This window comes from Miscanthus floridulus, chromosome 7 (assembly GCF_019320115.1).
Source record: "Miscanthus floridulus cultivar M001 chromosome 7, ASM1932011v1, whole genome shotgun sequence".
NCBI classification, from domain to species: domain Eukaryota; kingdom Viridiplantae; phylum Streptophyta; class Magnoliopsida; order Poales; family Poaceae; genus Miscanthus; species Miscanthus floridulus.
The window spans coordinates 98,375,537-98,391,866 of record NC_089586.1 but is presented as its reverse complement, the minus strand read 5'-3'; the positions used below and the strand labels follow the sequence as shown (position 1 = coordinate 98,391,866).

General features: G+C 48.8%; 2 protein-coding genes across 2 annotated transcripts; both read right to left on the bottom strand.

The window, feature by feature from the left end:
• Nucleotides 1–4,638: 4,638 nt before the first annotated feature.
• On the bottom strand, nt 4,639–6,317 carry LOC136467399 (salutaridine reductase-like). Its single transcript, XM_066466087.1, has 5 exons — nt 6,193–6,317; nt 5,766–6,009; nt 5,594–5,659; nt 5,264–5,458; nt 4,639–5,145 (listed from the first exon to the last, which is right to left on the bottom strand). The coding sequence occupies exons 1-5, from the start codon at nt 6,225–6,227 to the stop codon at nt 4,759–4,761; spliced, it is 927 nt and encodes a 308-aa protein (XP_066322184.1). The 5' UTR covers nt 6,228–6,317; the 3' UTR covers nt 4,639–4,758.
• A 2,916-nt stretch (nt 6,318–9,233) lies between these two features.
• Nucleotides 9,234–9,749, bottom strand: LOC136465933 (arabinogalactan protein 1-like). The gene has a single exon (XM_066464475.1). It carries the CDS (start codon nt 9,747–9,749, stop codon nt 9,234–9,236), a length of 516 nt encoding a protein of 171 aa, XP_066320572.1.
• Nucleotides 9,750–16,330: the final 6,581 nt, after the last annotated feature.

Sequence of the window (16,330 nt, the reverse complement as noted above, 5' to 3'; positions counted from 1 at the left end):
CTGTGATTTATAGATAGCTCTTTCTATGTTTCTTGCCTTCTTCTGACTGTCGTGGACTATAATGGTTCCATGCAAGGCTGGCATTTTCATACATAGGTAGCCCATATGGATGGTTGCATTGAACTTGTTTGCAAACCCTCTTCAGAAGATGGCGTTGTAGGGGTAGTAGAGATCTACTACATCGAAGGTCACATATTCTGTTCTTGCATTTTCCTAACCTCCAAAGGAGACTGGTAGGGATATTTTTCCTAATGCATCGATCCTCTTTCCTCTAAAACTAATTAATGGTGAGTCCAAAGGCTACAACCGACTCCTGCTTATCTTCATCTAGTCGAAGGCATTGACAAAGATAATATCTGCAGAGCTTTCAGAGTCTTTGAGAACCCTACTAATTTCCCATCCTATAATGTTAGCCTTGATTACCATGGCATCTGTATGACGGTAGCTTTGCAGCTACAAATCTTGTTCTGAGAAGGTGATTGGCATCTTCGACCAATCTATGTAGAGCACTGGACCTTGAACTACTATGTTGTTGATCAACCTAAGGTGATCTTTTTCTATTTCTTTGTCTGGAACTCCATCGAAGAGCCTCTAGCTATAGGCAGTATCATGTTGATGGTGGGTAGGGGTGTGTGAGGGTTGAGTTAGTTTTCCAAGTTGGGTTCATTTTTGGGTGTTGCCAGCTACGTTGGTGGAGGCAGAGGCAATGCCTCTAGTTGTCTATTGTGTACTTGGGATGGCTAGTTGGTCTCAATGAATGTTATGCATGGAGGCCTCAGGTTTATGTAGGTGAGGTTGGCTTCTACCCGTTGGATTCTAGTCAGCCCCTGCTGCTAAGTACTTGGTCTCCATGTGGGTAGGATGTTTGGGTAGTAGGCAGCGGCTAAAGTGGATGGGTGAATTTGGGTGGAGTTTAGGCTTGGGTAAATTGGGTAGTATTGCTGCTGAGATGCTACGAAGGTATGGTTCACCTCTCTTGCGGGTTGTTGTGGTGGAGGTGGCAGATTTTCTCTGCTTTTGATCCTTTCTTGGGTCTCCTTGGCATCTGGGCAATCCCTGGTGATGTGCCCTTTGTTTTCTCCATAGAAGAAATAATACTGCCTTCGTTGCCTTTGGTTTTGGTTTCTATTTCAGTTCCTGCCTTGGCTAATTCCCATTCCTTTGGATTGTTTCTGAGGCACGCTGTTTGGGCCTGCCTTTGCCGGTTGCTACCCCTGCTGGCTATTTCCTTGTTGTTCTATGTTAAAGACTTGCTGGCTTTGCCCTTGCTGTGGCTACAGCTGGCCTTGGCTTCTGTTGCCCTTCTGGGTGTTTCTGTTGCTGCCCTGGAACTGCTTGCTCTGGTTTTGTTCTTCTAGCCTTCTACGGAGGTCATTGTCAGATTTGCAATACTTCTCAAATTCGCTCTAAAGGTCTTCGATGGACCTTGGATTTTCCCTGGCTAGATGAGCTACAAAGGGTCCTATGTGAAGGCCTTTGATTGCTGCTTCGATAGCAATGTCCTCTGGAACATTTGGTGATTTTGCTTTCATTTGCATGAATTTCTGGAAATAGTCTTTTAAGGCTTCTATATGATTCTGCTTGCATTGAAATAGATCCATGAAAGTCAAGGATTCACTTGTGAACCCCTTGAAATTTGCTAAGATCTTGTCGTGAAAGGTCTTCCCATGAATAGACAGAACTTGGTTTCAGCATTGAATACTAGGCTAGCACGTCGCCTTCAGCTGCGATGACGAAAGATTTGGCTAGCACCGCTTTATTTCCACTAGTGGAAGCTACTGCTGTCTCAAAGTTCATGATGAATTGTCGTGGGTCTGATCTTCCATTGAATTTGGGCAAAGTGATGGGTTTGTAGGAGGGAGGCTAGGGTGAGCTCTGGATGCCTTCGGATAGTGGTGATTTGGAATCGATGGTTCTGTGGGTTTGCGGCGAAGTGTAGGGTGTGCCGAAGGTTGGTTGGGCTATGGTATGTGGCGGGGGGTTGGGTTGGCTTTGATTTGTTGAGTGGAGCTAGTTGGACGTGTTGAAATTCGATTACGAAGGCTGCATACTTTGTATCTCGGCCAGTAGGACGGCTAGCTACTGCCTAATCTCCACTGCCTGAGCTGATGCTTGGGATACCCATTGATTTGCGATAAAGGCTGCTACAACCCTATCTCTTTCTTGCTGCATGCTCTACAACTGAGCCTGTAGTTGTTGAAGCTTTTGTTCCGAAGTGGGATTTGGGGCTTGCTGCTCTTCGGATGCCAGAGGTTGATCTTCGACCGTGGTCTCTTCTTCAACTTGATCTTCCGGGGCGCTAGCGTAGGTGCTGCGGGCACTACACCTAGGTTGTCCTCTCGTCGAGGGCTCTGTGGGAATCCTAGCGGAGGCTGCTCTCTTTCTTGCCATCATGGGTCTTGCTTGACCAACACGAGGTGGCCACCAATGTTGGAAAGTTTGGTTTCCATCAATTGAGACAAAGAAGGAAAACGAAGGCCTTCGCCTAGCCTTGTGCCCTAGGCAAAGGTATGAGTAATGAAATGTGGGTCCTAGCTAGATTAGGGTTTCATAAATGTATATCCTCCTTTTGTATAGAGTTTGAGTCCCCCTTTTATAGAGCACTGTTTGCTAGAGCTACTCTTTACATTTCCTACCCCTTGTCGGTTATAGTACATTTTTGGAATATTTCTATGCCAATACAAGCCCCATGGGGCAGTTTGGGCATCTTCTTCCTCTACCGCCTTGCCTGTTGGGCCATCATCGATGACCCATCTTCGGCCCATGGCCCAGTAATGCCGCCGAGCGGAGGCTTTCCCCGGTTCCTGGGCCTCTGCCCGAGAATCCATCACCGGGGCTTCCCGACCTTCGCTTCTGACGCCCGAGCCATGGCCTTCGCTCGTACCGTGAGAGCCTCCACCCCGACTGTGTCCTAGTGCCTTCGCCGCAGCTTGCCGGCCTTCACCTCACGCAATCGCCCTAGTGGGGGCCTCTACTTTCTTTTCCTGCACACTGTTCATAAAACTCGTTAGCCGTTAGTTCTTATTGTTGTTGCGAACTTTGTTCTCCGTGACTCATAACTGTGTCCCAACAATGGATTTATCTTGCATTCCGGATCGGTGGTAACTCGTGAGGGTGACTCTTATAGCCTCGTTGAATCCTCTGTAGTCTACCTCCCGTTTGTAGGCTAAGTAGGACCCGGTTACGAAGGAAAGCATCCTCTGCTGGTGTCTTTTCCTTAGTAATGTCCCCAGTTGAATAGTAGAAGACATAGCTTACCGAAGTTAGAATTAGAGAACCTTAGTTATCCTATCTATGCTCTTGTTTAACCTAACCTTGTTGCTACCCTTAGTTAAGTTAGACTGTAGTTAGTCTCACATGTTTCCCCGTGGATACGATACTTGGAATACTTTCGAGTGAAAGGTACAGCAGTATCCGTGCGCTTGCGGATTTATCTGTGTGCGTTAATAAATACCAACAGTCGCCTACAAGCTGGCTCTTCCTCCAGGCTCGGCGGTGCACCAGGTCTTCCATATCTCCCTCCTCAAGCCGACGTCCGCTCCAATCCAGCCTGCGTCGACTACTCTCCCCAACCCTGACTTCACCATGCATGTTCCGGAGCAAGTGCTGCAGCGCCGCCTCCACAGCTGTGGTCCCAACTCAGTCCAGCAGCTGTTGATCAAGTGGACGGGCCTCGACTCAAGCCTCGCCACCTAGGAAGACGCGGAGGCTACCCGTCAGCATTTCCCCGACGCACCGGCATGGGGACATGCCGGCTCCCAAGGAGGGGGAGGTGTCAGCAGCCCACACCCTAGAGACCACGATGCTGTGACCAAGCCGAGGAGGTCCAAGAGATCCAAGACCAAGAGCATGAGGGTTAATGGGCCGGAGTGGGCCTGCCTTGAGTGCACACAGAAGAAGCCCACTAGTGATTAGCTTAAGTATGAGGGAGGAGAATCTTGTAATCAACTTTGATCAAACCAGAACCTAAATTCAATACGCAACTGGCCTTCCTCCGGTCTTCGTCTACCACCCGTCCCCTGCTTGCTCTTCGATCCTTGCTCTTCTCTCCTCGGCTCCGCAGCAATTGCGGGGAGCTGACAACACGGGCCTCAATGGCGGCATGGTGCTCTTCTCTGTCTTGTTATCTGCAGTCGCCGCTCCCCAGATCAAGGTATCTCTCGACTGTCGTCTCGTGCGCAAGCTGGATTCTTTGGTTGGTGCTATTTGGTCTTGTCTTTGAAATTCTTGTGCTGTGGCGTGCTGGTGAGTCAGTGCCGGAGCAATGACGAACCAGGAGGCCGTGGTGTTGCTCGCTGTCAAGGAGACCGGAGGAATGTCTTGTAGGTGACAGAGGTATGGCTTGTTTGATGGTACATTGTACTTATTTGAAGAGTTGCAGTCTTTGCACACAAGCTTTTCCAGAAACAAAAAAACTATGCATGATGCTTCCGTCCAACTTGTATGTCCCTTCTGTATAGTAATTTGCGTTAGCGTCGTTATTGCAGTTGTGTTAGTGGAGTTCAACTCTTTGATAATGAATCATCCAGGAAACGAAAAAAAAAAATTTGCTTCTTTAGTTGGCACTCCACTAGCATCATATGACAAGTACCTTTGTTTTTCAGTTTTGCATCCTACTGGAGTATTCGAAGACTGTATTTGCTATGTATGTGTAGCTAGCTGATTCCTTGGTGACAGCTTCTACATGCAGACATTTTTATTTAAAGAAACAGGAGGGGCACACCCTACGACAAAATTTAAGATTTTCCCGGTAGTGAGTTACACAAAGGATGCGACCTCTGTGCGGTTCAAGAACACTCCAGTCATGCCCCCCTTGGGTACGAGAGCCAGAATCAGAGCTCCCCTTGCGCCCTCCTCGACCGTGAGATCTCCGGCATGGAAGCTCATGTCTGTACTGACAAAGCCAGGATGTGCACAATTCACGCGAAGTGTTGGGTGCTTCTTTGCAATGATCCTCGAATAAGCATTGATAAGAGCCTTGGACACTTTATATGCACGATACCCTCCTTCAGTCGGCCACCCATAAGGTTCCAGTTGGCCATTCTTGAAGTCCTTGAGGAACAATTCTGACAGCTCATCCAATCTCTCTTCGGATAGGTTATCGATGTTGTTGAGCTCGTTTTTAAGTTCCTCGCCGCTGAAAAACTGAAGCCGCGTGTAAACAGATTAGTGTTCTGTAAATGCAAAATGTCGGTACTTGTATCTAACTGTCAAATCTAGTTCTAGCATGGCCTTGCATCGTTTCTTGAAGGCAGTTAATTACCCTGAGTAGCCCGAAACTAGATGATATGTTTACAATTCTTCCATGCGATGAGAGGTGCAGGAGAGGAAGATGTGCTTCTGTGACAATTTTGGTGCCATGGTAGTTTGTTCTCAAGCACTCCTCTGCTTTGTCGTAAGGCTCTGTGGTGTGCCTCCTCATCCTTTCTAGCTTTTCCTGAGAATTCATGCCTGCAAGCTATTTCCATGCATGGAAAAATGTTAGTCTCTTTCATTGTAGGAGGTACCAAGAAGATAAATATATACAAAAATCTCTAAGTAATCATGTATAACTGAAAGTAAAATTGAATTGCTTATGAAGTTACAAACTAACCTCTAACTTGAAAGATTCTGGATCGCTGATCTCTGCTTTGGTCCCGTTAATAGCTGCATTGTTGACCTGAAAAAAGTCAAAGCAGCAAACAACTAATGATTCATGATCAATTCCGAACCAACATCCTTGACATGTAGTCTAGTGACATTGGAAAACCAAGGCAGTACCGTACCAATATATCCAGTTTGCCAAATTTGTCCCGGATAAAATCAGCGAGACGTGCAGCGCTTGAGAGATCTCCAACCTCCAGTTGATGGAACAGGATGTTGGATAGCCCCTGCGCTGCAAGATTTTTTACCGCTTCTGCACCCCTCTTCTCGTCCCTCGCTGTCAATATTACCGTGACTCCATTGAAAGCAAGCTGCTTGCATATTTCTAACCCAATCCCTCTATTCCCTCCGGTGACCACGGCCACCCTGAACAAAAATAAAAGAAAAGTGTCCTCAAAGTTTTAGGATACACACAGAAAATGCCAAAGTTTATTTATCATATGTACTTTTGAATTGGAAATAGAATCTCAATAGCTTAGACGGAGTACTAAATGAGATCCAGAGCGGTGGATGGAGCATATATATTTAAGAAGATTGCGAGATGCTCACTCTTTTTCATATTGCCCGCGTACGTGTCCTTCCATGTCTGAGTGTCTGACGGGGAGCTGATCTTGTAAAGTCACTTTGTTTAAGAAGTTTGTGGAGACAGCAGAGCTGTGATTTGATATACGGCACCAACACCTGGAGCTTCGCTATAAATAGAGGACTACATTAGTACTAATGTTCATGTATGTACGCCCCTGTATATGATGTCACTCCTCTCGTCATGCCGGTAATGTTACGTACCAAGTGACGGAACCTTCACGCTGGAGTCAAGGCCCCTGTATATGATGTCACTCCTCTCGTCATGCCGATAATGTTACGTACCAACTGACGTAACCTTCACGCTGAAGTCAAGGCTCCTGTACCAGGACAGATGAAACCACCAGTTTCAATGCACTACTGGAGGCCGCGGCTTTGCCGAGTGTTTTTACACTCGATAAAGAGCCCTTTACACTCGACAAAGAGCCCTTTGCAGGCTTTGCTGAGTGTAGCACTCGGCAAAGTTCGCTTGGTAAAATTTTTCTCGGCAAAGGGGCTTTGCCGAGTGTTTTTTATCGGGGCACTCGGCAAAATAAAAAATAATTTTACCGAGTGCTTGGGGCAACATTCGGCAAAAAATTTTCGGCCATTGTGTGCCGGCCGTTAACGGTTATTTTGCCGAGTGCCCGACCCAGCACTCGGCAATTTTTTTTAAAAAAAATTACTTTGCCGAGTGCCCCAGCCCAGGCACTCGGCAAAGTTTTTTTTATTTTTTTTAAAAAGTACTTTGCCGATTGCCCCTGTCCAGGCACTCGGCAAAGTTTTTTTTTAAATAATTTCTTTGCCGAGTGTCCCTGTTTAGGCACTCGATGAAGAATTTCTAGATTTTTTTTTAAAAAAATACTTTGCCGAGTGCCGTGGCGAGGCACTCGGCAAAGTTTTTTTTTTTTGAAAAAACTTTACCGAGTGCCTTGCCCATGGCACTCGGCAAAGACCCCGAGAATTGCAAAATTTTTTTACATATATATACATCAGTCATCACATCTATATCACCAACATGCATTATATATCGCAAGCACACACATATTTAATAAATCCATCGAAAATCCATCACAAATGCACCAAAGTTCAACATCACAAGTTTATTATTACAATTTCAACATCACAAAGTTCAACATTCCTACTACGGCGACGGAGACTGCAGGTGTGGCCCCCTGGACAGCGGTGAAGGATTAGACTACGGCGAAGGGTTGACGTGATCAGCCGTCGGTGACACGCTAGCGGGATTGTTTGAACCCACCGACGGAGGCTGCACAAAAGAGAAGAGATTGCATGTGTTAGACTCAAAATTGAAAATTTCGGCAGCACCTCCCCTGCACGGGGAGGTTTCCAACCTGTAAGAAACAACGGCACGAAGATCGACAATCACAACGGCACGAAGGCCGACAATCCCAACGGCACGAAGGCCGAAAATCACAACGGCACGAAGGCCGACAATCCCAACGGCACGAACGCATTAAACTTTCATACTCACAGGAGTGAAGTGTCGAACCGGAGCTGGAGCTGGCAACTGCACTTGGACACCCGATGCTTGCCCGATGGTTTGCATGATCTGATACATGTCCGCCATCTGCTTCTTCGTGGCCTCCAGCTCTGCAGTCAGGTGCGCTTGCGTCCCCCTTGTCTCTGCCAGCTCGGCCTATAGTGTTTCAATCACATGTTTCAGTATTGCAAATCTGATCAATGTGTGTAACGTTCAATGTACGGCGAGTGAAACCAGAATTACCTGAAGTTCGTCGACCTACGACAGTGTTGGAGTAGGCCGTGCACATATGGGAAGGCTTCTGGCCGTGCTCCGTGCCCTCACATCGGAGAGAGAGAGGGTGCAGAGCTCGAGGAGTCGGCGCCGTCTGCAATCCACAACCGCTTGTGCTTCCTGCCTTGCCCCAGCCTCACGATCACCTCTGTCTCAAGGGGGCTCAGTGCTCAGATTGTGATCTAAGCCACGGAGCGCCCTAACCGCCTCCATGTAGTCTCTGACCTTAGCGTGGATGCTCGGGTCAGAGTAAGCCTGGGCAGGGGCATCTGGGTTGAAGACAACACCCGCGGATCCATAGATGAGGTTAGTTTCCATGCTCCGCTCCTATCCAAGACGGAATTTTGGCAACACCTCCCTGCTTTCTCCCGATACACGTCTTGCAAGGGAGAGTGTGTATCCGAAGAACAACAGGGGGGTGATGCCGAAACACCATCTCGGACCGGAGCGGACCATGAAAACTAACCCATCTACGCATCCGCAGGCTGTCCAAAAAACGTGGACAATCCGAAACAGAAACGCTCGCAGATATGCAAAGATCTGCATACCTCCAAAGATATCTCTTTTGGACGGGACACGCCTAACTAGGCTACACTGGTCTATGACGACAGACAAGCGGAAAAAGAGGTGATTTATACCTAGGGTGTCGGTGAAGTCAGGCTAGCGAGGTAGTGGCGAGTCAACGCAGTGGCGAGGCGACACAGTGCAGGCAGACCCACAACGCCGACGAAGACGATCGGGGACCTTCGGGTCACCTCTGATAGGTCCTGCTCTGCAAAACAAGAAACACGACACTATAAGTTCAAAATTTCGGCAGCACCTCCCCTGCACGGGGAGGTTTCCAAAACCTGCAAAAAACAACGGCACGAAGGCCGACAATCACAAACGGCACGAAGGCCGATAAGCACAGCAGCACGAAGGTCGACATCACAACGGCACGAAGGCCAACAATCACAAACGGCACGAAGGCTGATAAGCACAGCGGCATGAAGGCCGAGCGGAGAAAGGGTGGATATACCTTGCCCACGCTCGTAGGCGGTTCGGTGACGGTAGGGGCGTCGGCGGGACGGGCACGCGGAGAAAACAGCCGAGGCACCTCCTCCTCCCCTCCACCTCAGCTTCCTCCCCCTCTCCCCTTCTCCTCCTCCTTTTTTTCTTCTCTTTTTTCCTTCTCCTTCTTCTTCCTTTTCCTTCTCTTTCTTTCTCCTCTTTTTTCTTCCTTCTTCTTCCTTCTTCTCCTCCCTTCTTCTTCTTACTGCTGCTTCCTCCAACTTCTTCCAAGCCGGTGGCAAGACCAAGGGAGCATGGGGGCGCGCGGGGCCGGCGCGTGCAGGGGAGGACGGCCGCACCGCCAGCAGTGGCAGCACGCGAGGACAGCGTCGGCAGGCCGCGCTGACGGCGGCGGCGCGCGCCTAGGAGCCGTCGTGACCGGGCGGCGTGGCTGGGCTGGGGGTGCTCGGGGGCGGGCGATGCAGGGGTGGGGGCGCGCGGTGGTGGGGGCTCGCCGGCGTGGCAGAGCGGGGGTGCGGCGCTGGTGGGCCAGGGATGCGCGCGCCGGGACCGAGCAGAGCGGGCGGGCGGCGCGGCCGGGCTGGGGGGTGCTCGGGGGCGGGCGCTGCAGGGGCGGGGGCGCGTGGTGGCAGGGGCTCGCCGGCGCGCGGAGCGGGGGTGGCGGCGCTAGCGGGCCGGGGATGCGCGCGCCGGGACCGAGCAGAGCGGCCGGGCGGATAGGGTTCTGCTTGTCTTTGAAATTCTTGTGCTGTGGCATGCTGGTGAGTTAGTGCTAGAGCAATGATGAACTAGGAGGCCATGGTGTTGCTCGGTGTCAAGGTGACCGGAGGAATGTCTAGTAGGTGACAGAGGTATGGCTTGTTTGATGGTACATTGTACTTATTTGAAGAGTTGCAGTCTTTGCATACAAGCTTTTCTAGAAACAAAAAAACTATGCATGATGCTTTGTCCAACTTGTATGTCCCTTTTATATAGTTATTGTGTTAGCGTTATTATTGTAGTTGTGTTAGTGGAGTTCGACTCTTTGATAATGAATCATCCAGGAAACAAAAAAAAAATTGCTTCTTTTGTTGGCACTCCACTAGCATCATATGACAAGTACCTTTGTTTTTCAGTTTTGCATCCTACTGGATCTAGTCTTATAAATAGAAATAGTGAGATAGAGAGTGAGGGAAGAGTTTGGAGGAAGTGCCGGCTGGTTGGTGCTCTCTCTACAACTTATACCTTGGCGGATCCAAGTTCTACTTGAGCTTGCTTCTGAGATGTCTCTGGCAATCAACTTCTGATTTAAGTAAGCATCTTGTTTATATTATTCATCAGGATCGTGAATCTTTTGAGTGCTTTATTCTCTTCCTAAGGGAGTAAAGTATATAATCGTAAGTGTAAGCATGGTGCTTAGACTTGGGTTAATCGTGGATGTTGGAAAGTTTGGTTTCCAGCGATTGAGACAAAGAAGGACAACGAAGGCCTTCACCTAGCCTTGTGCCCTAGGTGAAGGTAAGAGTAATGAAAGGTGGGCCCTAGCTAGATTAGGGTTTCATAAATGTATATCCCCCTTTTGTCCTGAGTTTGAGTCCCCCTCTTTATAGGGCACTGTTTGCTAGAGCTACTCTTTACATTTCATACCCCTTATCGGTTATAGTATATTTCTAGAATATTTCTACACTAATACAAGCCCCCTAGGGTAGTTTGGGCATCTTCTTCCTCTACCGCCTCTTGCCTATTGGGCCATCATTGATGACCCATTCATCGGCCCATGGCCCAGTAATGGCTCCGAGCGGGGGCTTCCCTGGTTCTGGGCCTCCGCTCGAAAAGCCTTCATCGGAGCTTCCCAACCTTCGCTTCTGACACCCGAGCCATGGCCTTTGCTAGTTACCACGAGAGCCTCCGCCCCCTGACTATGTCTTGGTACCTTCACCGTAGCTTGTCGGCCTTTGCCTCATGCGATCGCCCGAGTGGAGGCCTCTACTTCCTTTCACTACACACTGTTCGTAAAACTCGTTAGCCATTAGTTCTTATTGTTGTTGCGAACTTTTGTTTCTCCATGACTCATAACCATGTCCCAATAGTTCCCCCCTTGAGGTCTTGGGTTTGATGCTAGTGGGCCTTGCCTCTCAAAACATAGTCCTTAGGTTTGTGAGGCGCGGAGGCTTCCCCCCTAGCAGGCCTTGCCCTCGAACCCTAGCCCTCAGGCTCTAAGGTGTGGAGGCTCTTGCGCATGCAGTGGCTTTTCCTCCTTCCCCCCTAGGACACCTGGATCAGACCGCTGCATTAGTGATGTGTCATTATTTGATTCGTCCACGGTGGCTGTGGGACCGACATATTTTTGAACGGACGTGATCGTTGGCCCAGAAGTCAAAGCGATTGTGGCGAGGGCTATATAAGGATCGATAGGTTGAAGGCCCCGCTTGTCCCTATCTGATCCATCACTTTTCACTACTGTTGCTTTCTACACTATTCCTTTGCGCCTAGTTTTTGCTTAGTTGGTGTTTGCCTTCGCTCCCTTTGGGTTGTTGCTAAGTCTTAGAACGTGGCTACGCCTGTCAGTCCGCCTTCGCGCTGAGCTTCCTTCTTTGGGCTGTTACTGTCGCCTTCTCGGTGTTAGGGCTTGAGGAGGATCTTTCTATAGTTGAGGCCTCCGTTGTGATTTGATAACCGCTAAGGAGGCAGGAGACATGGTTGGCTCATGTTGGGTTGCTTTGGTGATGCTAAGGTGAAGCCTCTAGAGGGGGAGATGATTACTAAACTGAAGGCCACTGATGCTGTGGTTTTTAGGGATTTTTTCCCCTATGTGGCCTTCGCTTCCCGGGTGGCATTGCTTCCTTCGCGAAGTAGTATTGGAAGCATTTCCAAGGTACAACTGCATTCATCTTACCCCTAATGGTATTATTACTCTGAGTAAGTTCTACTGGGCCTGCTTGTCTTATGGTGTAGAGCCCAACATTGGTACTTTCTGTGAGTACTACGAGCTCCAGCGCTTTAGCCTAAACAAGGTTGGCGAAGGCCAAATGGTGACGCAGAATGGAAACTGTGCTTTTATGCTATGGAGGAACTAGAAAGGCAAGAAGTTGGAGATCTCCTTCTCTCAAAAGAACAAGTGGTCGAACGATTGGATGCAATACTGGTTCTACATTGAGGACTGGTGGCATGACAATCTATCGGCTCAGACGGGAAGAAGAATTACCCCACTATCCGATAGCTTCAGTGATGACTTCAATGAGGCCTCTGACTCATGGGATCCTAGGTTCGGGGACTAATGAGGGTTGCGAAGCCTGCGACAAGGCTTTTGCTCTGGCCCACCGGTACTCTCAGAGGCCTCGATTTGGTTGAGGAGATGGTGGCGGCTAATGCTGGTCCCTTGGTAGGAACAGGCCTGCCATGACCATTGAGATGGTCAATCTGCCTGTTGTTGGTGAAGGTGTTGGGGTTCGGTTTCCCCGCTTTGGTTTTGAGAAGGAGGGTCAGGATGCTAAAAAATTGGTGATGTCCACCAGTGGCGGGTACGCGATGAGATACTCGGCAAAATGTCTGACAGGGAGTATCTAACTGCGTCGAGCCATCGCCGGACAATGCCATGGCTCAATAGAGTTTTTGAGGAGTTTGGGGTCCACCATGAGGAACATGACATTCCTACGAATGTGCACAAGTCCATAGAGGACAAGGCATGGAATGGTGCCGCCAAGAATGTGACTGCTGTGGCGGAGGCGAAGAAAAGAAAAGGGGTTGCTACACCCAAGATCATCACCAAAAGGCGAATAGAAGACTATGGCTGATTCTGCTGTCACCCTCCGCCGAATGCATCTGTGGCTGCCTCCGCCATGATGAGGAGGAGGTTGCTGAAAATGTTAGTGGAGACTCTAGCTCCATTGCTACACCGAACGGGGGGCGAGCGCTCTGCTGCCTCATTGGATCTTGGTGACGATGACTTAGTGGACACTGCCCTCCAAGGAATGGGTGGTGGCCTTACTGTTGAACCTCCATTGTGGAGCCTATGCCCGGCATTTTAGGGTGATGAGTCTTCTAGCTCCTTGGGCGAAGGTGCTGGTAGTGGTGATGCTTCTCCGCGCGAGAGAAGTGGAGGCCACTAGTACTGACCTTCACCATCCTTATGGCCGGTCTCAGTAGAGGTGTCCGAGGACGAGGCGGAGGCGAGTTCTCTAGTGCTCCAACTCCAAAGCGTGAGGTTTTAGGCCACTGGTCATCACGCCAAATACTGCCCTAGACCATTGCATCTGGGTAAGTTGCCTCTTAGCTTTGTTTTTTCCTTACTGTTTGTGTTTTTCTATTTTATCAGGACTTATTTTGATTTTTCAAGGGGTTTGACGAAAGCCCTTGGGAACATTGATGAGAACCCTGATGATCCTTTGGGTGTGGACCTCTGCCTAGATTGGCTTGGGAGCACCTCCGAGGCCTTCGCTTGGGGGCACGACTCCTCGCCCATCCGGTCCGGGCCTGGATGGCGGCAAATGGTTGCTTTTGCTTCTTGTTTTCCATTTCTGCACTATATTTTATTTTGGTCTTATCTGATTTTTTGTTGCTAGTTCTAGGTGCCTCCGACAGCACAATAAGTGGGTGGGTGGATGTCCTTGAAGCTGTTTACATGATATAGGAGGTTGTCTTTCCTATATCTTTTGTTTTCTTGCTTTTTGTCTTATGTTTCTTACGCTTGATTGTTGTTAGGCCGCCTTCATCACCACTTGAAGAATGTTGATTACTTCAAGTTGCTACGGATGAACTTGGAGCAGCAATGCATCATATGCTATCTTTTTCATTTTCTTCTTTATTACTCTACTTGCGGTTTGTGACTGACGTTCATCTTGACAGAGCCACTATCTTTTTGGAGGCCATTCGAGGAACGTGGCACGTGGGAGGTGGTCGATCCGTAACCTGGCCATCAAGGCCTTGAAGAAAGAAGTGGAAACTCTTGAGGCCGATGAAGACTCGGCTTGTAGGTGGAGGTTGGTGGCCTTCCGCACCACCCATGCTGAGTTGGAGGAGCTGCAGAAGAAGGTTGATTTGCTGAACAAGGAGGATGATGACGTGAAGGCTGCCGAGCAATTGGCTACTGAAGCCGCCCTAAAGGCTATTGAGGCAGGCTGATAACCTTCGCAAGGAGGTGCATGCCGAGAGGGAGTCCAGCTGCTGCCTTGAAGGCGCAAGTGGACATGCTGTCTAAGCGCCTTGAAGACACCAAATCTATTGGACTGGCGGCAGCTGAGCTTTATGTGGGTGACCTTGAGCAATTCGGAGGCTCTACATCACTGCTGCCCTCTAAGCCTTCGGCATTCAACATCTTCTCTTGGATGAAGGCCAACTTCTTGAAGCTCCCTGCCTTTGTTGACGGTGTTGTCGACTTTGGAGCCTCTCCGCCACCAACCTTTCGAAGATGCTGGCGCAAGATGGCTGCCCACATGCCAAAGACATGAAGGTAAGAGATCTTGAGGGCCGACCGATCATGATATTAGAAGGTCAGTGCGACACTTTATGAAGTCACTCTGGGTGAAGTTTCGTTGGGTGGAGGCTCGCTCGATCGCAGAGGCGGCCGAGCTGAGGTTAGTTTTCCCTCGTAGCTTATTGGTTTTGCTTAAGTTTTTTGCCGCTTGTTTGCTGTTTTTTAGACTATATTATTTTTGCAAGAGTTGCAAAAGGAGGTTGCGCAGTGCTGCTAGGGCGCGATCTTTGCTAGCTATGGAGGTGCCCAGCTTCGAAGGCTCCATCTCTTACTGCCAAGGTCCGAAGTCCCGAGAGCCTACGCCTGCTCTGCTGACCCAGTGGTGTAGTGTCTAGGTTTTAGTTAGTTATTGTAGGCTTGGTCGAAGGCGATGTGCTGCAGACACCCGTCCTTTTGTATATATATAGATCTAAATTGTGAACCTTGTCCTGCACAGGTCTCCTTCATTGGGATTGTGCAGGACATGCCCCCTGTTACTATGTACCAAGACGGAATTTATGTTAGTGGTGAACTATGGGCAATATTGGCGGGAAGCTTTTTCCCCGGCGTTCTGTTCACGACATGTTTTCTTTTGTGAAGTATGATATTGACAATGAACGTGCGGAGTTTACTAGGTCGCTAGCTTGGCGAGGGCCTCAACATTAGTTTTATACTAATTTGTTTGACCGGCCCTTCACGCCTTTGTAGCTGTTACTTGGAAGGCCTTAACGCCCTCTTTTTTCCTTTGTCCTTATTGCCTTCGAGCTTTTGTACTATTGTGCTTCTAACGTGCTATTGTTGTAATCATATCTGCTTTTGTAATGAACTTTTTCTTGATTGTCTATTTGTGCGGTTCTTTTACAAAGGATTCTTACTATGAGTTTTGGCTAGGCCAAAGGGTTACATTTTCTGTGCCATACTCTCTCTCTCTCTGCCTCCACTTCTCTCTTCTTTGGTCGATGTTGAGTATGAGTCTGTGTTCTTACGTGGACAAGCTAAGTTGTTGGTCTTTGACCTTGCGCGCCTTGCGGAGGCTTCGATGCTTGTCTTGTTGCTCTGGCCTCTATCTTGTGCTTGCTTGAAGTTGATATGGAAGCTCTAGCAGGTCACAGCAGATAAACTAAAGTGCTTGTATTCGATATTGCTAATGTGTGAAGGCTTTGGCACAATTTGAGCATTCACTGAAGGTGCTAGTTTTTATTCTTGATGCTTCTCTAGAGGCCACAGAGCAATTTGACCAAGCAACGGAGGTCGAAGAAGCATTTCTTGGTCATTGTCTCCGCTTGTGCCTAGATTGTTTTGTTTTTTGCCTTCGGCTATGCTAGAGTAGCTGCGCTCCCATCAAACATGGTTGTTGCCGGGTTTGCGCTAGATGGTGTCTTCGGTTTGCAGGGAATGTTATGAGCCTTCGTGCGATACCCTCCCACAACCTCTAACACTGATTGTTGGCTGCCGGGCTATGATCATTCAATGCCCCGTGGAGGCAGTATGACACCAAGTGGAGGATGCGTACAACCTCAATGTGGCCTCGGCGGGCTGCGTGAGCTGTTGGATTTACGAGTCTTCGCACGATGCCTTTTGGTCTCTCATTTCTAAGGAAACTCTGGCTTCCATTTTTCTTTGGGTTGGCTATATAGTGCACTAGCTTTTGGTTGGTTTGGCTTCCCCTAGCGCTCTTCTGGAGGAAGGGGTATGAAAATGCACTAACTGGGGCAATTGTTGTGGCAAGGCGTCGGATTTTATAGCCTACTACTTGTATGTTTTAATAATCTTGGTGGTTGGCCGGGGTGTTTATTGCTTAGATACATTTTTAAGTCATGATGAGCATCAGATTTTTTCTGTACCTAGCGTATCTTTTGGTCTTTCTTCCTATTGTACCTTAGCTATTAATTCCTGATAGTTATCTA